This window comes from Stigmatopora nigra, chromosome 17 (assembly GCF_051989575.1).
Source record: "Stigmatopora nigra isolate UIUO_SnigA chromosome 17, RoL_Snig_1.1, whole genome shotgun sequence".
NCBI classification, from domain to species: Eukaryota; Metazoa; Chordata; class Actinopteri; order Syngnathiformes; family Syngnathidae; genus Stigmatopora; species Stigmatopora nigra.
The window spans coordinates 10,868,425-10,892,564 of NC_135524.1; the positions used below are offsets into that span (position 1 = coordinate 10,868,425).

The 24,140-nt window shown below is 42.4% G+C and overlaps 1 protein-coding gene and 1 long non-coding RNA gene across 5 annotated transcripts in view; one reads left to right on the forward strand and one right to left on the reverse strand.

The window, feature by feature from the left end:
* Positions 1-3,280: 3,280 nt before the first annotated feature.
* The window catches only part of LOC144210917 (aldehyde dehydrogenase, dimeric NADP-preferring-like), a 35,373-nt gene continuing 14,513 nt past the window's right edge, over positions 3,281-24,140 (reverse strand). Inside the window, exons 7-11 of the mRNA XM_077737877.1 lie at positions 15,942-16,059; positions 14,087-14,228; positions 13,835-14,001; positions 8,252-8,351; positions 3,281-5,231 (exon numbers count right to left, since the gene is read on the reverse strand). Coding sequence (XP_077594003.1) covers positions 4,918-5,231; positions 8,252-8,351; positions 13,835-14,001; positions 14,087-14,228; positions 15,942-16,059 — 841 coding nt within the window. The 3' untranslated portion in view covers positions 3,281-4,917. The remainder of the gene's footprint in view (positions 5,232-8,251; positions 8,352-13,834; positions 14,002-14,086; positions 14,229-15,941; positions 16,060-24,140) is intronic.
* LOC144210918 (uncharacterized) lies at positions 8,551-23,554 on the forward strand. Of its 4 annotated transcripts, none has more exons than XR_013329486.1 (3): positions 8,551-8,662; positions 8,768-8,884; positions 22,827-23,554. It is a non-coding gene; the product is annotated as an uncharacterized LOC144210918 (long non-coding RNA). The 4 variants fall into 4 exon arrangements; XR_013329485.1 differs by lacking the exon at positions 22,827-23,554 and adding an exon at positions 12,624-12,811; XR_013329483.1 differs by lacking the exon at positions 22,827-23,554 and adding an exon at positions 11,623-12,415.

A 24,140-nucleotide genomic window follows, 5' to 3' on the forward strand; every position in this document is an offset into this window, starting at 1 on the left:
CTTTCCATTTACTTCGGCAACTCTGTATCTGGGCTCAACTTCCCCTCCGATCGTGTCGAACTACGCGGCGCGATCATAACAGATGCATTTCTAAAACAGTGATGCATGACAGAATTTATGTAAACAAAACTTTGGGCTAATATGGTTAGACATTAGCATAACATAAGGCCAGCTAGTTAGCTATCTTACAATTCGTGGTGCGAACAAACAATTGCAAGGCCAGCTATTTGGCTTATCCTACATTCCACTGTCCTAACAAAGACCTGTCCACATTCAAACGATTTGGAAGGCATATGAAGAAGACAGCACTGCACGGTGTCCTCAACAGAACAAGAGAGTTGATCCTCTGTTTTTCATGCTATCTTAAAATGTTAAATTGACTAACTTGACATTTTGATTTGGAACGCATTTGAAGAAGACAGCACTGCACCGTCCCCTCAACAGTACAAGATCATCTGTTTTTCATGCTATCATAAAATGTTAAATTGACTAACTTGACATGCAGGGAAGCCGAACTACGAAGGGAATGTGTTCTCAAACTAAATTTTAATCACTTACGCAGGGTAGACTGCGTCAAATAACAAAATCAAACCTGAGGGGAATTCGTGATGTATTAAAAGTTACTAGAATAGAATTTAATTTACACCTATTGGTTAAAATGTGCAGTACACCTTTTGTACTCCACCTCCTTCATTTGTATTAACGCCTCCCATTTTTATGACTTGTCTTATCTCTAATAAAACCACCGTTGAAGCAGCTTTTCGGCGGGAGATAGCTTTGGGGAGCTTGGAGAGTTGTCACACTTTCGGGCCTCTGAATTGTTGACTACACCGCCTCTGCAGACGCGGCCTTAACTTTCATTCTATCTGCCTCAGTGTGTGTTCCTGTGTTCGAGTGTATTGAAGTGTTGGCCAGTAGCCCCAACAGACACGCAGCTGCACAAGAGGAACGCCAACTCAGGAGGGACAAAAAATAGGTAGGAAATGAGCATAAGCACACACGGAGGAAACAGTAAAAGGACAAGACCAACCCAATCCTAACATTACCTCCCCTTCCAACGTCCCAAAACCGCAATAACAACAAAAAGTTTCAGGTGCAAAGGGTGTGATGGGGCTTCGAAAACCAGTCTGGCAATTGTCCCGACTGGCTGGTAAGGAAGCGTGGCGCTGGCCGGTTCGGCGGGCGTCCGGTCCATGAAGAGATGTCCGAGCCCCATGCCCTGAGCTGACTCGAGAACTGGATGGAGGAGCTGACCTTGGCGAGCAGGTGGCTTGAACAAGGACCGGCGAGCGAGAGGCAGGAAGTGGACTTGACGAATAGGGTGCCGACTTAGGGGCTCGTGCATTGAAAACTGGCCCACTTCTCCTCCCTCGCCACTCGCCGGAGGACGCCGTTGTCTGACTGTCATGCTCCTCCATCTGCCCTTTTTTTGTTGCTGCCAGGCGGCAGCCAATGGCAATAGTACTGTCCAATAATATTTGGTTTTTGTGTTTTACAGCCTTTCTATCTTGTTTTTATTTCATTGTAATGTTTCTTAATACATTCCTTTTTACTTTACTTGGTAATTTATACTTTTTAATTTAATGTTTTTACAACTGTCTTTGTTCTGTTAGCTTGGCTTCTTTCTGCTAGTTCCTTTATAGAACAATTCAGCCATGCTTCCGCTGTCATACACATCGGATTAGCTGTGAACAATATAAAGCAGAAAGAGCAACACCTTGATGCCGCTGGAAATCTGGAGCTGGACAAAAGTGCTGGGTCAACTGAGGGACTGTGCGGATAAACTAGGAAGAGTGAATTTCTATTTTCAACTTCCCAGTCCTTGTGGAAGACTTCCTGTGTGTGGTTCCAGTTTTGGATCATGTCATTTTCGTTTGTCTGTATCCGTTCTTGCTACTGTAACCAAGATGGAGACGCTCAAGTTGAAGCCGGTAGTGGCCGGGAACTCTTGCTCGTTTTGTGTTTTTGCTCCTTTTCTATCTTTTTAAATTGCATTTCTCATCTCAACTCTGAGTCTCCCAAACTATAACTAAAGCAGAATTGGAGAATTAATCAAACAGGTTGCTGCTCACCTGTTTTGTTGGTGCACCTGGGAGACCACAGTCCAACTGAATTTTTGTCCACTGCTCTGTCCATTTTGATCACGTTGGGTGCACCATTTTAAGGAACTCTTTTTTTTAATTAAATCAAATATAGACGCTGCAATTCTTAAAATTTCATGCATATTCGATTCCAAAAAGGACTCCAAACACAATGGTTTCTAATCTAAACATTTTTTTGTCTAAAACAGAAGTCACAAAACAGCGCGCTGGAGACAATTCTATCTGATTCTTGTCCTTGCAAAGATTTTGATAGATCTACCAATTTATACCTGTCAACTTGTACGTTTTATACATATTTTATACGTTTATTTTACCATTTCAAATCATGTACGGTGTACACCGACTTTTGTATGGGGATTTTTTTATTTTTTAAATCGCCAATATTTATGAAAACCGATCTCAACAAGACCGTTTTGGCTAAAATCCAGATAGTCTCGTAGGCTGGTAGCCAACGAAGCTACTGTCATCGATCGTTACTATTGTCACGGTATACCAGCAAAAATTATCCTCAATCGTATGTATTTTTTTAGTGGTGCGTACGGCAATATCGATAAAGGATGACATGCGTAGATATACAAAAAGTAAATATCGTGGAAGCAAGCATGGAGGAGCCACCTAGCAAGAAACGAGTTACCGCGAGTAAACATGCGCCGTACAGTGTTTGTAAGGTTTTTTGGGGGGTTTGTACGGGGAATCATAATCATTTATAAGGGCAGTTATCGGCAGAGGTTGAAAGGTATGCCAATTAGTATTTCCAAGTTCAACTTTCAATAATGGAGCCATCTAAGATCATATTCTTTTGTTCTTGCAAGAAGAGAATCCATCCACACACGCCTCCGGTCAGATGATTCTGAAGACCCCGGAATCCATTTTGCTAATATATTCATAAGTTTTAAACAACATGCATAACAGAAGTCTAAACATTATTCAGAGTCTCATAACAAATAGCCTCAGTTCTCAAAACTATTGAAGGTTTGTCGAATCTTCCCGGGAGAGAGTTGATGCGGACTATCCTGAGAACCCACGTTTCCCAAAACAAATGCACAGTTCCCAAGAGCTTGCTGTTGAACCATAGTCTCGAGAAGTCCTGGTGTGAAGGAGAAGTGACCTCCAAAGGTGTTTTGGTTAACTTTGGAGGGAGCACTTCTTTTGCAAGAGATGTATTAAAATGCAAAGCGTTCATATATGTAATGTTTAATATACAAAATAAGGCAAGCGCACACATTTATAATAATGATGAACCTAACATTTCTAATAAGCAAAGCGTTCCTAATAAGCAAAGCATTCATATATGTAATGTTTAATATACAAAATAAGAAAAATCATTCTTCATTGAAAGCACATAATGATTGTATTACAAGAAAATATATAATAATGATAAACCTAACAGATTTGATAGAATGCCAAAGTCCCTCTCTCCTGCAAACGCCGTTATACAACTTGAACACAAAGGAAAGGCTCATCCTCCCCCGTCCTGTCAGCTGTCCTTCATCTCGTGTCCATCGTCCCAGGGTATGGGAGACTCGGGCCCCAGCCATGCCTTCCTCCCTAGTCATTTTGCGGGCAGAGTATTCCTGTGTTTGTGTTATCGCCACATTTTTATAGTTAACAACTTTAATGTTTATTTTTATTTGCGTATTAATTGTACATGTTAAATGTTACCTTCCTTCAGGGTGTGTTATATGCAAGAGAAACTGCAAAATTCTACAATTTTAAAGGGAAGGCTTTCACTCAATTCAAGATAAAATACTGTATATATTTTTTACTCAGCTAGATCAAGGAAAAAGAAAAAAAAGAATAAAGAAAGTCATGCATGCTGATTTGCTTATGAAAAATCTTTGCTCTAAAAAACTTATTTTCCCCACGGACTTGCTAATGTCAAAATGACAGGATCTTTGAATTGTCTTTAAGGAAGGGACAAGTCGAAATTATACGTGGACACTTTTACAAGAATGGAAGCGAAAGGAAAAAAAGTATGAAAACCAATGGGGTTGTGTAGGGTTATGCACTGCATCAATTTGTGAAACAATGAATTTAGCTAATCAATTGTGTTTGTGGTTGAAACTACAAAAGGGAGAAATATTGTTAAATAATTATTGTTATTAAATTTAATTTGTATGTAATACAAGGCACATCGAGAGAAAGAGGTCTGTTAACATGAAGTGGGTGTACAAGATAATATAATTGCTACTACGCCCGTGATAATCATTGGCTATTGTAAACAATTTTAGATGTTCTTACCAAGGACATTGGACAACCCGCGATGTGTTACACGGTATGATCATTCTTCATTTTCTTCCATTTATTTATCCTCATTAGGGTTGTGGAGGGTGCTGGAATTTATCCCAACTGACTTCAGCAGGCAGGGGAAACCCTGGATTGGTGGCTAGCCGATCTCAGAGCACGGGAAGACGGAAAACCATTCATGCTCACACTCATACCTATGGGCAATTCAGAGTGTCCAATTAGCCTACCTTGCCTGTCTTTAGATTGTGGGAGGAAATCAGGAGTACCCGGAGTAACCCACGTATGCCTCGGGAGAGCATGCAAACACTACACAGGTGGACCGACCTGGATTTAAACCAGGCTTTAAACATGTAATCCGTTTATGGCAATCAGGGCTGCTCGTTGCTTACTTTTCCAAAAGATATCTAATTGGTGTAACTGTCAATGCTGGATCAGTTGGAAGAAAACCTTGCACTCAACATGGCCTTTTGTGGAATAATTCAGATACACCTTGTTTAATTTAAATTTAATCTTTGAATAATCTCACAATGGATAAATTGTGTCTGTATAAATCCACCGTTAAATTTGTCTAATTGAAAAAACCCCTCCAGTACCAGCAGGTACAATTCAAGCCTGCAGCAACGAGCAGAATAACTACTAAAGTGATAAGGAGCCCAAATGCAATAACAGTCACGCTGATAGCCCAAATGTAAGTCTTCCTTGATAAATCAATCAAGGGTGATTTCAGGGCCAACCGTGCTCGTCTGGCACGCTGGCGGTCCTGAGGTGGGTACCGAGCTAAGTTGATACTTTCCATTCCAAGGGAACGGTGTAGACATCCCCTCTGATGGCTGAACTGGTCAAAGGTGTGTTTGCCATGATAGAACCCCATTCCACTCTGGCCTGGAAAATATTGTAGTAATTAAATCACAAACAGAACAGTGCAGTCTGTGTTCATGCTGAAAATATATAGATTTCAGCTACATGCTTATTTATTTATATATTTATTCATGTATTTATTTATTAACTTACTTAATACCTATCTATTCATGTCTAAAATGCCTTTCTCATTTCTGCATCCTCACCCTCTTGCTACTTTGACAACAAAATTCCCCGAATACGGGATGAATAAAGTTATCCAATCCAATCCTAGCAATTATGACTCACTAATATTTAAGCAGTATATTAACACTGTTAGCTTATTCATGTTTTTCAAAGAAATAAAGGGATTTGAATTTTGGACTAAAAATACTACAGTTCTGGCAGTTGGTTAGATTAGTGGGCAAGATCAGTTTCATTGCTATTGATTAATGAACATAAAAAAATCCTGTGAACTGGTTTAAGTGATTTGAGGAAGTTCTGGTTTCCTTTGAATCTCTGTAATGATGGATAAATACAATTTGGAGCGAAGCAAAGTGTGTGATATGCTGAAAATCTGCACTTGACAAGATAATTTAATTCCTACAACCTCAAAACAGGACGACTTCACCATTTACCTACAAATCCTGCCCAACGTGATTGATGATTTCTGACTCAGTTTTTTGGTTATTTCATTTTATTATACATTTGCCTGCAACAAAGTAAAAGCTAGGCCTTTCTTTAAAAAACGCTTTGGTCTTTAGTTATGTGCATATTCTTCTTCTTCTTCTTCTTCTTCTTCTTCTTCTTCTTCTTCTTCTTCTTCTTCTTCTTCTTCTGCTTCTTCTTCTTCTTCTTCTTGTTCTTCTTCTTGTTCTTCTTCTTCTTCTTCTTCTTCTTCTTCTTCTTCTTCTTCTTCTTCTTCTTCTTCTTCTTCTTCTTCTTCTTCTTCTTCTTCTTCTTCTTCTTCTTCTTCTTCTTCTTCTTCTTCTTCTTCTTCTTCTTCTTCTTCTTCTTCTTCTTCTTCTTCTTCTTCTTCTTCTTCTTCTTCTTCTTTATTATCATTATCATTAGTTCCTGTCTGCCTAGTTCCTGTCTGCCTAGTTCCTGTCTGCCTAGTCCCTGTCTGCCTAGTTCCTGTCTGCCTAGTCCCTGTCTGCCTAGTCCCTGTCTGCCTAGTCCCTGTCTGCCTAGTCCCTGTCTGCCTAGTCCCTGTCTGCCTAGTCCCTGTCTGCCTAGTCCCTGTCTGCCTAGTCCCTGTCTGCCTAGTCCCTGTCTGCCTAGTCCCTGTCTGCCTAGTCCCTGTCTGCCTAGTCCCTGTCTGCCTAGTCCCTGTCTGCCTAGTCCCTGTCTGCCTAGTCCCTGTCTGCCTAGTCCCTGTCTGCCTAGTCCCTGTCTGCCTAGTCCCTGTCTGCCTAGTCCCTGTCTGCCTAGTCCCTGTCTGCCTAGTCCCTGTCTGCCTAGTCCCTGTCTTCCTAGTCCCTGTCTGCCTAGTCCCTGTCTGCCTAGTCCCTGTCTGCCTAGTCCCTGTCTGCCTAGTCCCTGTCTGCCTAGTCCCTGTCCGCCTAGTCCCTGTCCGCCTAGTCCCTGTCCGCCTAGTCCCTGTCCGCCTAGTCCCTGTCCGCCTAGTCCCTGTCCGCCTAGTCCCTGTCCGCCTAGTCCCTGTCCGCCTAGTCCCTGTCCGCCTAGTCCCTGTCCGCCTAGTCCCTGTCCGCCTAGTCCCTGTCCGCCTAGTCCCTGTCCGCCTAGTCCCTGTCCGCCTAGTCCCTGTCCGCCTAGTCCCTGTCCGCCTAGTCCCTGTCCGCCTAGTCCCTGTCCGCCTAGTCCCTGTCCGCCTAGTCCCTGTCCGCCTAGTCCCTGTCCGCCTAGTCCCTGTCCGCCTAGTCCCTGTCCGCCTAGTCCCTGTCCGCCTAGTCCCTGTCCGCCTAGTCCCTGTCCGCCTAGTCCCTGTCCGCCTAGTCCCTGTCCGCCTAGTCCCTGTCCGCCTAGTCCCTGTCCGCCTAGTCCCTGTCCGCCTAGTCCCTGTCCGCCTAGTCCCTGTCCGCCTAGTCCCTGTCCGCCTAGTCCCTGTCCGCCTAGTCCCTGTCCGCCTAGTCCCTGTCCGCCTAGTCCCTGTCCGCCTAGTCCCTGTCCGCCTAGTCCCTGTCCGCCTAGTCCCTGTCCGCCTAGTCCCTGTCCGCCTAGTCCCTGTCCGCCTAGTCCCTGTCCGCCTAGTCCCTGTCCGCCTAGTCCCTGTCCGCCTAGTCCCTGTCCGCCTAGTCCCTGTCCGCCTAGTCCCTGTCCGCCTAGTCCCTGTCCGCCTAGTCCCTGTCCGCCTAGTCCCTGTCCGCCTAGTCCCTGTCCGCCTAGTCCCTGTCCGCCTAGTCCCTGTCCGCCTAGTCCCTGTCCGCCTAGTCCCTGTCCGCCTAGTCCCTGTCCGCCTAGTCCCTGTCCGCCTAGTCCCTGTCCGCCTAGTCCCTGTCCGCCTAGTCCCTGTCCGCCTAGTCCCTGTCCGCCTAGTCCCTGTCCGCCTAGTCCCTGTCCGCCTAGTCCCTGTCCGCCTAGTCCCTGTCCGCCTAGTCCCTGTCCGCCTAGTCCCTGTCCGCCTAGTCCCTGTCCGCCTAGTCCCTGTCCGCCTAGTCCCTGTCCGCCTAGTCCCTGTCCGCCTAGTCCCTGTCCGCCTAGTCCCTGTCCGCCTAGTCCCTGTCCGCCTAGTCCCTGTCCGCCTAGTCCCTGTCCGCCTAGTCCCTGTCCGCCTAGTCCCTGTCCGCCTAGTCCCTGTCCGCCTAGTCCCTGTCCGCCTAGTCCCTGTCCGCCTAGTCCCTGTCCGCCTAGTCCCTGTCCGCCTAGTCCCTGTCCGCCTAGTCCCTGTCCGCCTAGTCCCTGTCCGCCTAGTCCCTGTCCGCCTAGTCCCTGTCCGCCTAGTCCCTGTCCGCCTAGTCCCTGTCCGCCTAGTCCCTGTCCGCCTAGTCCCTGTCCGCCTAGTTTCTGCCCGCACCGGTGTGGAATCTGAAATGTTGGTTGTTTTGCTACAAAATATCCTCCACAAACCTGTAGCAAAATATATAAGTGTAAAGACATCTTACCTACACCTCCAAATGGGAGCGAGATTAGTGTGTAGTGCATCAGAACATCATTGACGGTCACGCCTCCACTTGTGGTCTTCCCAATCATTTTTTTTATCACCTTAAATAAAGCAAATAAACAGATGTCAAAAGAATAAAATGCTAACATGAAAATGAACCCAAAAGAAGAAACAGAACTGTTTAAATCTGGTCAGGGAACTGCACCTGCACCTACCACAGATTGTCTGCAAGGCTTACTGGTGGTTCAGTCCGCATTGGTTTTGACTAAACTTTACTTGTGTTTTTACCCCTCTCCTTAGAGTTGATACGTCCATCACAAACAGGGCCCAAGAATGTAATAAAACAATAGAAGAGATGTGTATGGTCAGGACAGAGTTGGGAAGCTTTCTTCAGCGGCCACACTCCTTGCAGGTGAAAATCCAGAAGCCTGTCTATTTGTGCGTGAATTTGGGAATTTCTAATAGTGAACCTGACATTTGATTTGGCTTTTCTGTGCTGGATGTCAATACACCGAAGGAATCCAGAGACTGAGTCGACTTCCAGGAAGACTATGGCCACAGCATTTTCACATCTGTCTTCGCACATGGGTACCAGAGGTTGACGACTCATGCGAAAGAGGGGAAGACATGTCTGGTGAGTAAAGTGTTCCCAAGAATGTCCATTCGTGAGTAGATTAATGTTTACGTTTTCATGAAGAGTAAGGGGACGGAAATCCTGGGAATGCTAGTCACTAGCAGGTGTATAGAAAGACTATTAGACTATAAAACTGATAAGAGGGCATCAATTTCCTGTACCAGAATTTAAACTACGTGTGTATGATTGTATGTGGTGATAATCTAATGAAAACAAGAGGATGAGGAATATGCTGTCCTGATCCAATAAAAGGTCACTATGGATGCTATATATTTACTCCAAAATGGGTAAATCCAACAGTAAAACACCTAATGATAATAGCCCTGAACAATGTCTTGTGTGTAAGGATTGAAAATGTGTTGATAACCAGTCCGCCTTGAGGTTTAAATGCCTACATTTATGGATGACTAAATATACTAGTGATATATATATAATATATGGTCTACCAAATAAAATCTGTCTGAAAATTTCAACCCTAGGGCCTGGTGCCACGAGTGGATAGCGCGTCGGCCTAACAGCTCTGGGGTCCTGGGTTCAAATCAAAATAATGTCCAGCTGTGTGGATTTGCATGTGCTTCTTGGTGCATGGTAGGCTGATTGGTCACTCTAAATTGCCCCTAGGTGTAGCTGTGAGTGTGCATGCTCGGTGCTGCGTCTGCAGTGATGCGGTCTCTGCATCGGTCTATCGTGCTGAAGAAGGAGCTGAGCCAAAAGGTGATGCTCTCTTTTTACCGGTCGATCTACGTTCCCACCCTCATGTATGGACATGAGCTGAAATGAGTTTTCTCCAAAAGATGTCCGGTGTTTTTTATATTAAGTGTAAAAAAGTTCCTAAAAATGTCACAACTCATGCTGAAACTCACAAGCTGAAGACACTTCTCTTTCTTCTGGTTACCACTAAGAAAATGGCAGAAGAAAGGGGACTGTCGCTAAAATCTACACTGGGGGTTAGGGTTTAATATCTAAGTACATTTGACAACCCTAACCCTAACGGCGACCAAAAGACCGGCGACCAACGGGGAACAAAAGAGCAGCGACCAAAAGACCAGCGGCCAAACGTCCGAGCACCGAACATTGCCCGTGTGACCTTCCAGCAGATGTGTGGTGCTTATTTGAAAATAGTGCTTGTTTAGCGAACTGGATGGCAGAGAGCCATGGTGAAGGCAGATTTTTTTCAGTAATGCGAGACCCTGGTGACATAACGGTGGATGCCGTGCTTCTAAACCGAATATAGAGCTCGTTCAGTGGACTCTGGGGAGCTCGTGGCGGAGAGCTGATAGTGGAATTTCCCACAAAAGTTTCAAAGTACAAACTCTGGGAGCGACATTATGGTGGATGGCATCGCCCTTGTTAAAAAATTGAGCCCTTTGACCAAGATGGCTGGAGTTAAAATGACCTCACAGCCCTTGTCTTAATATATAGCTCTCTGGACGGGTTATTGATGGCTGTAATTGGCAAGAAACTTTGAATGGATCACAGGTTGAAGCAAAGTATCCCAGAGATTGATGACAGCATGGTCATAACCGAAGAATATGGCATTTGTCTTGACAGTTTCATGTCCTTGAAAAGAGCATATTTGTACCAAAAAACAGAGAGCAGTCACAAGTCCCAATCAACACCTTCCTTGTGCGCCGAAAACTTTTCGCCAATGCTCTTCCTGAACAACTCCCCTACGGCACCTCCTGAAAATTCCATCGATGATCCATTGCCCCTCAAAAATTCCACTTCTCCCAAACCAGCGGAATTATAGGATTCAGAATTCCAACAAAATTTTTGTTTGGATGTTCCTTTTAAACCAAAACACTTCCACAGATGTTTAGATTAACAGGGGAAGAATTTAAAACGTGGATTCAGTTTTCTATTCTTTAACCAAAGCACATTGGTGTGAGAATTGACCCTGAAAATTATCAGTGTGTGTCTGTCTGTTTGTATTTTCCCAAAAGTCCTTGTTGGGGTTATTCTGGGTACTATTATATATGTGCGCATTAATCATTATTATTTTATTATTATGTGGAATATTAATCATTATATGTGTGAAGTATTAATCATCATATGTATATGAGAAATATTAATCATTATAAGATCCTGCGTTTTTCCTAGTCCATGGTCAGGTGGAAAGACCCTTTTTACTTTTTTTAAAAATTTGTGTCTCAACAGCAATGACCATGCTAATGGAGGCTATGAGAAAACTGTCAGTGATGGAGACACCCGGATCCGCCTTAGTAAAATTTTAATCTGAGATGACCAGGGATGAGGAATTCATTTCTGCAACAGGGATTTCCCAAACGGGGAATAATTGGTTGCTGTTGATGGAAAATGCAGCTATTGCTATAAATCAAAACTGCATAACAGCCCAGCCGCTCTTACGAGTAGTACCCGTGCAAATTACCCTGATTGTGTAAAGGAGATAATGATAAAATAAGATGTAAGTCCCAATTGTGAGAAATGGAATAATGTATACCCTGTCAGAAGAGCCGCAAAGGACAAACCTAACTTTTCAACACATGTTGCCTTTGATAATTTTATCTGCTTAGGCCTTACAGGGCATGGTCTGAAGCTGGGGTCGATAAATGAGACATGGTGGGCCCGCGCTCTATAACAAACTGCACCCCTGATACCACGTTCTGACTTATGGTGGTGGTGTGACAGAAATAAATCATACGACTCCTGCCGAAACGCAGCAGGACTATGTGCATTGGTCTCACTGCTCTTACCAGTGTCTGTATTTCCATCCACAGTGGATGAGATACAATTGGCTGCTCAGAAATCCAGTGTGATGGCGGGTCCCTCTCGACAACGGCGTCGATTGGTTTGGAAGGAGGGAGATCCAACATACATTGATGCGATTGACATCCCCCGGGCGTACCAGAAGAATATAAATTGGCTAATCAGGTCGCAGCATGATGGGAGTCTATTTTTTTTTTTCTAATTACCCCAAACAAAAATTTAGATAGGATAAATTACCTGCATTCAAATGTCCAAAAACTTTGAAATTATACTGAAGAGGGATTGTGGCAATAAAGGAACAACTGGCAGCCACTAGTCTGATGGTGTTCCAGGATCACATAGCAGTCGATATGCTTCTTGCGGCCCAAGGGGGCATGTGTGCAATGTTTGGAGATCAATGTTGCACCTTCATACTGAACAACATGTCACCCGGTGGGTCCCTCACCAAGGCCATTGATGGCCTGCAGACCCTGAACCGCAATATGAAAAATTAATCTGGAATAGAATTATCCACCTCGACACACTGGTGAGATAATAACTTTGATAAATACAAGGATTTGGCCCTATCTGTTGTGTTTTCAGTAGCCATTTTTGTTACTACCTTGACATTGTGTGGATGTTGTCTTATCCCCTTACGCTCCTTGCCAAGCCATCTTGTAACCACTGCGATTGCCCCTACAAGTTCTAAATTACACAAATTATATCCTCTGTTTATGAAATGTATCGAAGATAGCAGTGAAGTCCAAGGTCTTCCTTGTATTGTTTTAAATTATATTAAAGTACAACTATTAATTAACCTAACAATCCTCCAGAAAAAAATAAAGAAACCATAAATTGTGGAAGGGTGTTGTGATTTTTTTAAAGGTATCTTGATGTTGGTTCAGTGGGTTTGTAATCTCATTTGAGTCGGCCTTAGCAAGACGTCACCACGGATTTAGTAAAGGTCTTTGGATGTCTTTAAAAAATTTCATCTCATCTGATCTCATTTTCTGAACCGCTTAATTCTCACTAGGGTCGTGTGAAAAGAAGTGGTCAGCGAGTAAGAAAATGACCAGTTGGTCAAGGGGCATAACATCAAAATCTCAACGAAGGAGCTGAACGAACTAGATTTAATGCAGCACTCAGCAACCAAGAAGCAATATAACGAGACGAGAAGGGAGCAGGATTCCAATAGCGGAAATAAAAGAAATGCTGGCGAAATTTAAGGAACTTTCTGTTTTTGTCGAAAAAAAAAATCTTCAGGGGAGTGCAATTGCCCATTTTGACGGTGTTTGTTTGTTGCACAGTAGAAACATTATTATTATTATTAATTATTACAAAACTATTGTGCTTGCAAGTTTATTGAGTCTTGGCAAATAGTGTGGTGTTGTTGGAATCAGAAAGGACGCTCCAGCTTACTATGGACTAATGTATCTTTTCTTTTGACTCATACACCCTTTTCTGGAATTCTTGGATAATTACCAATTGTTTCAACAATGCAGAGGCATACCGATGCATAAATTATTTTAATTTACAATCGCAATAGTGGCCGCCCCGGCAGATGAGTGGTTAACCTTTCGGCTTCATACATTCTCGGGTTGAGGCTTCTATCCCAGGTGAGGTCCGCACTGAGAATTTTGTATGTTCTCAATGGGCTTGCGTGGATTTTTTTTCTGGGTACACTGGTTTCCTCCTACATTCCAAAACATGCTGAGTAGGCTGGATGAACACTCTAAGTGTGAGTGTAAATGGTTGACCATGTAATTGTGCCCGGTGATTGGCTGGCCACCCATTCAGTGTTAAACCGCCTGTTGCCTGAAATGCCCTGGTACAAGCTGCAGCAACCCCAGTGACCCTTGTAATCAACTCAGAATGTCCCCTCTGTGACAGGTTCCAGCCCATATTGTGAGGATAAGTGGAATGGAAAATGAATGAATGAATCATATTGTCCACCATTATTTCTTAATCACTACAAAACTTGGACTGTGGAGATGAAAATACATGGCCTATATTAAATCGAAATTTGGCCATTTGTCAACTAATGAGTTAACTTCCACCCAAAAAAGCTTGATGAACGTGGGAGTCATTAAGTCCAAATGAGACAAACAGAGTAAATCTGATCAGACACACTTACTAAATGTTGTCTTTTTAATTGTTATTGTTACTATCACAATTATTATAATTTCAGGAGGGGCAGGTACCACGGTGTTAGTAGGAGCAATATGCTTCTCCCAGCTTGCTCACCTTATTGTCAGAAGAAAATATGTAGAGGGCCAAAGGTTTGTCTCTCTCATTGATGAAATCAATAGCTTCATTTAAGCCACTCACAGTCATTATGGGTAACAGGGGACCAAATATTTCTTCCTGCATCAGTCTTGAGTTGGGTGGCACATCCTTTAAGATGGTTGGGGCTGTTGACAAAAGTTTTTAGGTAACAATTTTGAACAACGCATTAGCTGTATGTAGCTGTGCATGTTGTATGAAAAAGGCTCCTACCAATATAACGCTGTGATGGGTCACATTGGCCACCAAGTACTGGTGTATATCCCTCCATGAGACCTACAAGTCTTTTGAAGTGAGTTTGGTTAATGATGCGACCATAGTCCGGTGATGATTTGGGATCAGGGCCATAAAACTCCTTTGAGAAAATAAAGTTGACCATGAACTACTTTCAGACCTATTAGATCTTTTACAAAAAAAATACGTTTTTTTACGACCATCAGGTGCATTTAAGAGACTCCTAGTTCCAAAATCTCTAAATGCTGATATATGACTGAAGAACGCTTTGCTTTAGTTTTGCTTTAGTTTTTCTTAAGTTTTTTTTGAGTGTCATTATTATATTTGCATTTAAACACCTTTTTTCCTTTGAACATTTTCTTTTGACTGAAATTAGTTTTTTATTAAATTAAAATAATTATTTTTATTGAAGCAACTTTTATTTTGATTTTTATTTTATATATATATATATATATATATATATATATACATATATATATATATATATATATATATATATATATATATATATATATATATATATATATATATATATATATATATATATATATATATATATATATATATATATATATATATATATATATATATATATATATATATATATATATAAATATATATAGATAGATATATATATATATAAATATATATAGATATATATATATATATATATATATATATATATATATATATATATATATATATATATATATATATATATATATATATATATATATATATATATATATATATATATATATATATATATATATATATATATATATATATATATATATATATATATATATATATACATATAAATATATATATAAATATATATATATATATAAATAAATATATATATATATATATAAATAAATATATATATATATATATATATATATATATATATATATATATATATATATATATATATATATATATATATATATATATATATATATATATATATATATATATATATATATATATATATATATATATATATATATATATATATATATATATATATATATATATATATATATATATATATATATATATATATATATATATATATATATATATATATATATATATATATATATATATATATATATATATATATATATATATATATATATATATATATATATATATATATATATATATATATATATATATATATATATATATAAAATCTTATTTTTTCGCAGGCTGCTTACCATAGATGTGAGACCTGGAGAGGACCGTGTACCCTATTGACTGATTGATTTTATTTTATCGTGATAACAATTTTAATATTGGTCCAAGGATTAGGCACACTGGATTATAAGGTGCCCTGTGTATTTTGGAGAAAATTCAAGACTTTTAAGTCCGCCTTATAGTCATGAAAATAGGGTAATAGTGGAAGGCAGCGGCGAGTGTATTCCACCACAATTCATGAATGCTCGGTGGATAGTGTAGTTAATATGTCTGCTTGCACTTTTGTTCGAGCTATTGCAAGACGAGCAGCAGAGCAACAAGCCAGCCTTTAACAATGATTAGAGGGTATACCAAAGATTAAGATACATCAATACAATTTAACCCAATTAAGTAATTTTGTGCCTGCTAACTTTTTAAAAACACGCTTTAGCATGGAAAATATGATATTCATTCTACCTAATATATTGTGGTTGTGTATGTTTTACCATGCCTGTGTCCTATAACATGGGACCCCCTGTGATTTTAATACAGAAATAGCTGAGAATGCGCCTTTTAATATGCCGTGTGTTATAGTTTTGAAAATACAATAACAAGAGAGAACTATTAGGATTTTTTAAAAATGAATTACCAAAAGAGTTTTCTGGATGCATTCCACCACTTGGCCTTGCACACAAGGCTCACAAAGGATGTAATCTGGAGCGATACACGTCTGACCACAGTTGACAAATTTACCCCATGTTATACGTCTAAGAAAGAAAAAAGAAAAAAACATCACTCATATGCAATTCTTAACTGTTCTATGAATTACTTCTTGTAGGGTTGGGACCCTTACACAGTTGTTTTGAATTGCGCATGCGGCAAATACCTATAAAACTAGAGCTTTCACCCCAGTTTTTTTAAGTTTGTGTGTTTTTCGAGTTAAAATATTAGATTATATTAGACTCGACTCGACCAGATAAGGGGATCGAACAGCGGTGTACTGTCCATCACTGCAAGTAATTGCATGTCAGGAAGGAAAGAGGTGTGGATGTCGAAAGGAGGCACCAAAGATGAGGATGGAATATGGGGAGAAGAAGGTAAATGGATCTATAACAAACAAGAGAAATTGAATTTCTGAGTCCAATACTAGTCATAGCTGATTCCTTTTCGGGATGGCCAGAGTCATATCCCTGCAAATCTGAAACAGCAAGCATATTGATCAAACATTTGGTTAATCACTACATTCTAATACGTGCTTCCTAGAAAATCAGATCAGACAATGGAACTCATTTTAAAAATAAACATTTCCAAGCTGTGGAAAGAAATGATAGGGTGAAACATCATTTTGGGTCTGTGCACCATCCACAATCACAAGGACAGGTTAAACTGGAACATGAAGGAAAATATAGCTAAGGCTTTAGCTTCTTCCACACTGAATTGGCTGCAGGCTCTCTCAATATTCCAATGTCATTAAATTCTTCTAAAAGTTGGACCCCATTCGGATGTCACACACACAACCGACCGTTTCCTGCACCCAGAGCTCAATTGACTGCTGCTGAAATTCCAGGCCCACCTGGACTCGAAGAACTAACCATCAGTTTCTCCCGTTTGACAGAAAGACAACTATCCCTTCAAAATGAATCTTTGCAATTCTGTGTGATTAAAAGTAATTAAACGAAAATGGTCTCTGAACCCAGGTGGACAGGTAGGTTTTTGGACATCTTGTCTACATGACCTGCCAGATCTGCCTCGGCTCTGCCATTTCTCTATCTAGGTCCTAGATGGAGAAATGGTAGAGCCGAGGCAGATCTGGCGGGTCATGAAGACAAGATGTCCAAACACCTACTTGTCCACCTGATTTTTTGAGTTGAGAGCAGAAGTAAAAGACTTCATGGAGATAGACGGGGTTGCTGTTCCTGTGCTAAGTGATCCCAAATGGCTCATGGACTTAGCTTTTCTTGTTGATATCACACATGAGCTTAATGTACTGAACAAGAAGCTACAAGGCCAGGGGCAACTTGTCAGTGCTGCCTATGACAACGTGAGAGCATTCTGCACTAAACTTTTGTTATGGAAACCCCAGCTCTCTCAGGCAAACATTTTCCATTTCCCAGCATGCAAGGCTCTTGTGGATGCAGGCACACCATTCAGTGGTGAGAAATATGTGGAGGCCATTTCGAAACTGCAGGAGGAATTTGATCACAGATTTGCAGTCTTCAAGACAGACAAAGCCACATTTCAAATGTTTGTGGACCCCTTCTCATTTGATGTGCAAGATGCCCCTCCTGAGCTTCAAATGGAGCTCATTGACCTGCAGTGCAACTCTGCACTCAAAGCCAAGTTCAGGGAGGTGAGTGGAGAAGCAGACAAGCTTGGACAATTTTTGAGAGAGTTGACCCCCAGCTTCCCTGAACTTTCCCGAATGTTCAAGTGTACCATGTGCCTTTTTGGGAGCACATACTTGTGTGAGAAACTCTTCTCCACCTTGAACTTCAATAAGTCCAAGTATAGGTCCAGACTTACTGATGAGCATCTTCAAGCTCTATTGAGGGTCTCCACTGCTTCCTCCCTCAAGCCAAATGTGACTCAGCTATGTGAGAACAAGCGCTGCCAGGTTTCTAGCAGCAAGAAGTAAAGTTCAGAAAGTTAAAATTTAAAGAGCTGTTAATGCAGACATTTGAAACAAAATAAAAATTAGTTTTCTCTACTTAGCCAGCCACTGTATATCTACTGCATTCTCATTATTTTTTTTATTTTTTTTATTACTTATTGATTTATTTTTTATTCATCTTTAAGTTAATTTATTTAAATCATTATTTTTTGTTAAAAAATAAAGATATTTGATCACGTTGGAATGTTTTATCAGCGCTTTTCTTGTGGAAATCCTGATGCGGCCCAGCCTCACCCAGACTCTGCCTCTTGCAGCCCTCAGGTAAACTGAGTTTCAGACCCCTGTTTTATAGATTTCTTGCTAACTCATATGCTTCGAATCTGGCATTTTCTCTTGTTCGTGTCTGTCAAGATGCCAATGGGCTGCATTAGAGCACAGACGGTGCTTTGACGTTTGGTCGCCGGTCTTTTGGTCGCCGGTCTTTTGGTCGCGGTCTTTTGGTCGTCGGCCTTTTGGTCGCCAGTCTTTTGGTTGCCGGTCAAATGGTGACAGAAAGTTTATTGTTGAAACCAGCTCTCAAAATTATATTCAGAGAGAGTTTTGATATCTAAGAGAGAGTTTAAATATCTAAGAGAGAGTTTAATATCTAAGTATTGTTTAATATCTAAGTACCGTTGAAAACAGTACATATTTAGATATTAAACTCTCTCATGACCAGCGACCAAAAGACCGGCGACCAAAAGACCGGCAACCATAAGACCGGCAACCATAAGACCGGCAACCATAAGACCGGCAACCAAACGTCCGGCGACCAAAAGACTGGCGTCCAAAAGGCCGGCGACCAAAAGACCGGCAACCAAAATACCAGCGACCAAAATACCAGCGACCAAAATACCAGCGACCAAAATACCAGCGACCAAAATACCAGCGACCAAAATACCGGCGACCAAAAGACCGGCAACTAAACGTCCGACACCCTATGTGGTGCTAGGTTTAACTTGACAAGATGGCCCAGATATTGATATAGTCAAGGAGCAACACATGATATTTACGTGTTTTTTTCAAATGACTAGGATGAAAAGATTACACAGTACATACATATTTGCTTAATTTTCAGTTTTCTTAGATTACAGACTTCTTGGGGAGCCTTATCATCCTCAACATTATACAGGTTCTAATGCCCTATTGTTTAGATTCTCATTGACCTCCAAAGCACACGGCATTATTTATGAGATTTTACAAGTACTCAATAAGAGGGACACTTCAGGTTAGGGAATTTAAAGAAAAGATTATAGAGACCAGACATTAAGGGTGTGGGCATGTCTAGAGGAGATATAGGGATGGTGAAAAAATGTTGAAGGCGTAACTGCAAGGGCTATAGGTCGACCTAGATACACGGCAGTAATAAGGAAGGACATGAGAATGGCTGGTGGGTAGGGTGAAATTGAAAAGTTGATTCCCTGTGGCGACCTCTCACAGGACAAGCCGAAAGTGTAGCATTAGCTGTTTCCTGATGTGTGAAATGAATTTGTCTTTTGAGACACTCTTTCCTGCCTTGGCTTAACCCCTATAGCAGGGCTGGGCATACCTGTCCCCGAGGCCTGCTGCAAGTGCAGGTTTTTGTTGCAACAGATCCAGCACAGACACTTTGACCAATGATATTTCTGCAGAAAACAAGAAGCACCTGACGCAATTCAGTAATTGCACTTGTAGAACACCGGATTGGTGAAAAAGTGTCTACTGCGATCTTTGGGAAACAGTTTGTCCACCCCTGGCCTTGAGTAGATCAGTCTGTGACATTCGTTAGGAATGGAAGACAGTTTATTTGGTGTGATTGATTATATGCTTGCTGTTTTTTCAACAATTTTAATAAGCTGTTAGGGTTATTAATGTTATATTATTATATGTTTACTTGCAATGAAGAATGAATTGCTTTATTTAGGTTTATTAATGTTAACAATGTTATATATTAGCTTGCAATGAAGAATGTGTTGAATTATTTGGCTTATTAACATTAAAAAAGTTTTTAGTACATCTGCTTGCAACCGTGATAAACAATGGGAAGGTCACTCCTCTTTGCAACTGGAATTCTCAAAACTATTGTTCACACCGAAACATCGAGCTCCCTTGGGATACAGAAGACTTTCAATTGTTATGAGAAACATCGACTTCTTCATGTCTGGCTCACACAAGCTCTCTCGGAAAGATCCGACAGACCTTTAATTGTTTTGAGAACTGAGATGCATGTTGTAAAATTTTATGGAAATAAAATTCGAGAGAAAGGCAACTGACAATACAATGATCTTGTCTGAAGGCGCTTGAATACGATTGTCTCTTGCAAGACATATGAGTCCGATATCTGTTTTATTTGTGAGTGTATTTGGGAATGCCTATTGGTTAACCTCACATTTTTGGTCTTACGAGCTGGGGCGTCAACATACCTAAGGAGTCCGGGTGCTTGGTTAACATCTGGAAAAGACCATGGCCACGGCGTCTAAAACCATTCGCGGGCTGGATTGCGTGAGGATCGATTCTCTCTTGCAAGACGCCGGTTATGAGTCAGATGTCTGTTTTATTTGTGAGTGCATTTGGGAATGCCTACATGTGAACCTATCATAAGCCCTCGAGAAAACGACAAGGGGGCACATTACCATTTGCCTGCATAATCCCAATAACCTGCCGCACTTCATGTCACTGCTCCAGCCCTCCACACAAACCGAAATAAAGCACAGCCTCCAATACAGTGCCCGGGAGTGAAAACCCATCGAGGGAGAGTAAACTATACCAATGCAAGCGGGAAGCCGACCACCACTGTGTTCTTACCAGGTTACCGGGAAAGAGGGGACAGAGGCAACATTTGTAAAGGGAATCAACGTAGGACGTAGCAGGAAGAAGGACCCAACCCCCAGTACCATTACCAGCCTGCCTGTACGAGGAGGGCCCCCCGATCCAAAGAGCCACATGCGCAAGGTCTTCGGTCACCAGGTGGGTGGGAGGCAGCTGAGTGGTTAAGGGCGCTAAAGCATGGCGCTCAGAGCGAATATTCTGTGGTGTTCCATAGTTTGGCCGCCGAGAGCGGTTTTAATGACGTTGGCCTCCAGGACCCATTGGTGGAGGCGCTGAATGTGGCGGGATGAGCTGGCGTGCCGAGACCAGCCCGGGTCCCTCGACGCACTCGTACACTTGGCAATCAGAATCGATGGCCGACTACAGACACACCAAGGGCAGCGGCGAGTTAGCTCAGGCGGGGCCGTCGCCAGACCTCAGCGCCTGCTTCCTGTTTCCCCCCAGCGACTGCGCCTTCCACTCCTGTGATGACGTCAGAGCCCATGCAAATAGGCCACGCTGGGTTGCCTGAGGGGGAACGCTCGCGACGCCGCCAGCAGTTCCTATGCTATTACTGTGGTAAAGAGGGCCATCTCTCACGAACATGTCCGGTCTGCCTAGTAAAAGAAAGTGCACACCAATAGGAAGGGAGGTCAGGGTGAGCCTGGCGATTGATGAATCCTCCCGTCGATTTCTACTATGAGCATCGCTTTCCTGGGTGGGAAGAACTCACAACACCATCGCTTTGTTCGACTGCGGAGCGGACGAGAGTTTTATCTTTCGCCCCGTGGCCTTTAAGCTAGGCATCAGTACTCGGGCTATGCAGAGACCCCTAGAGATCACGGCATTGGACGGGCGCACCTTGGGTAGAGTGGAGCGACGGACAGACCCTGTTTTACCCTGCCAGGAGATGGCGTGCTTCTATGTCTTGGATTGCGCAGAGGCGACAATTACTCTGGGCCTCCTGTGGTTGACACGGCATAATGTGGTCATCGACTGGGGCGGACCCCAGGTGGTTGCCTGGAGCCCGGCCTGTAACACCAAGTGTCTCCAGGCCTACCAACAGTGGCACCTCCTAGGCAAGACCCACCTGACCTATCAGCAGTGCCCGAGTGCTATTGGGACCTTTCAGGGGTGTTTAGCAAGGAAACCAGGCTCTGCCCCCCCCCCCCCCCACCCCCCGCATCGCCCTTATGACTGTAACATATTAACATATTGACCTATATCGAAGATGGCACTGTCACGAGGAAGCCAGTGGCAATAGCTCTGTCCACCCTTATTTGTTTTTTGTGTTTTACAGCCCTTCTATCTTTTTTTAATTACATTTCTTAATACATTCCTCTTTACTTTACTTTGTACTTTATAATTTTTACTTTAATGTTTGTACAACTTTCTTTGTTCTGTTAGCCTGGCTTCTTTCTGCTACTTCTTGTTTTTGGATCCTTTCAGCCATGCATACGCTGTCACACACATGGGTGTTACAATGCGCAGCAGAAGGAACAACACCTCGGTGTCGCTGGAGATTCGGAGCTGGACAAAGGGGCAGGGAGAAGAGGCAACGCTTCTGACGAACCATTCCATCCTGGTATAAGATGGAAGTGCTGTCGCCATTTACCAGCAACATAGTCGATGAGCTCTACTGTGCTACTGTTGTCTTAAGCTCCAGACTACTGAGGAACTGTGCAGAAAAGCTTGGAAGAGTGACTCTGCATATTCTCTACCTCGGTCACAGTCTGCAGAAGTTCCCTTTCTTGTGGAAGCCTTCCTGTGTGTGGTTCCAGTTTTCATCCAATTTTACAACGTCTTTTTGAGTTTGTATCCGTTTTAGCTACCGCAACTAAGATGGCGCCGTTCAAGCGGCAGCCGGCCGCAGCGGTAGCTTCGTCCACTCTTGCTTGTTTTGTGTTTTTTCTGCTTTTATGTCTTAATGATTTTTTGATTCCATTCTCTTTTATTTGATTTGTACTTTGTGCCTTTGCTTTGCTGTTTTGTCTAATCAACCTGTTGCTACTGCCACAATGAAATTTCCCGAATAAGTGATGAATAAAGTTACCTATCCATCTATCTATCCATATTGCCCCGTGCTTCTCTTCCTAGGCACCAGACATACAACATCTCCAGGCCGGAGCGGGAGGCACTCGATAACTACATCTTCGGGGCATTGGCAGCTGGACAGATTCGCCCATCCTCCTCCCCTGTTGGGGCGGGATTTTTCTTCAGCGACAAGAAGGATGGGTCAACGAGATTACAATCAGGAACAGGTATTTGCCACTCATTGACTCAGCATTTACCCCGCCACACGGAACACATTTTTACAAAGTTAGACCTCCGAAATGTGTATCATCTGGTCCGGATTCGGGTGGCGGACGAATGAAAGACGGTCTTTTCCACCCCCCAGGGCCACTTTGAATATCTGGTGAACTCCGTCCACTCTTGTTTTTTTTTGTATTTTTGCTGCTTTTATGTTTTAATGATTTTATGATTACATTTACTTCGATTTGCTTTGTACTTTGTGCTTTTGCTTTGCTGTTCTGTGGGGTTCCAGTTTTTGTCCAACTTTACAACGTCTTTTTGAGTCCGATTCAGTTACCGCAACCAAAATGGCGCTGTTTAAGCGGCAGCCGGCGGCCACGGTAGCTTTGTCCACTCTTGTTTGTTTTGTGTTTTGCGGCTTTTATGTTTTAATGATTTGATGATTCCATTTACTCTGATTTGCTTTGTACTTTGTGCTTTTGCTTTGCTGTTTATTCTGTCTAATCACCCTCTTGCTACTGCCACAATGTAATTTCCCGAATACGGGATGAATAAAGTTATCCAATCCAATCCAATCCAATGCATTTCGGATTCTGCAATGGCCCGGCAGTGTTCCAGGCCTTGATCAATGATTTCCTCCGGGACATGCTCAACCGGTTTGTGTTCGTCTATCTAGACAACATCTTGATTTATTCACGCAGCTTGGAAGAGCACGTGCAGCATGTATGTCAGGTGTTGCAACGTCTCCTGGAGAATCGTCTATACGCCAAGGCTGAAAAATGTGAATTTCACGTCGCGGAGACCAACTTTCTGGGTTACGTGGTGGCCGCTGGGGAGATGAGGATGGCTGCCAAGAAGATGGAGGCCGCAACTCAGTGGCCCAAAAGAAGGGACTTGCAATGTTTTTTGGATTTGCTGACTTTTATAGACGATTCATCAGGAACTATAGCGGCGTCGCCGCCCCCTCATCGCACTCACTTCCACGAAAGCGGGGGAGTTGGCCCTGGAGGAATGGCGACACCACCTAGAGGGGGCTAGCCAACCGTTCACGGTTCTTACGGACCAAAACAACCTGGAATACCTCAGGTCAGCCCGGAGGATGAACCCTCGCCAGGCCAGGTGAACAATGTTCTTCAGAACTTGGAGGAGGAGCCCCCA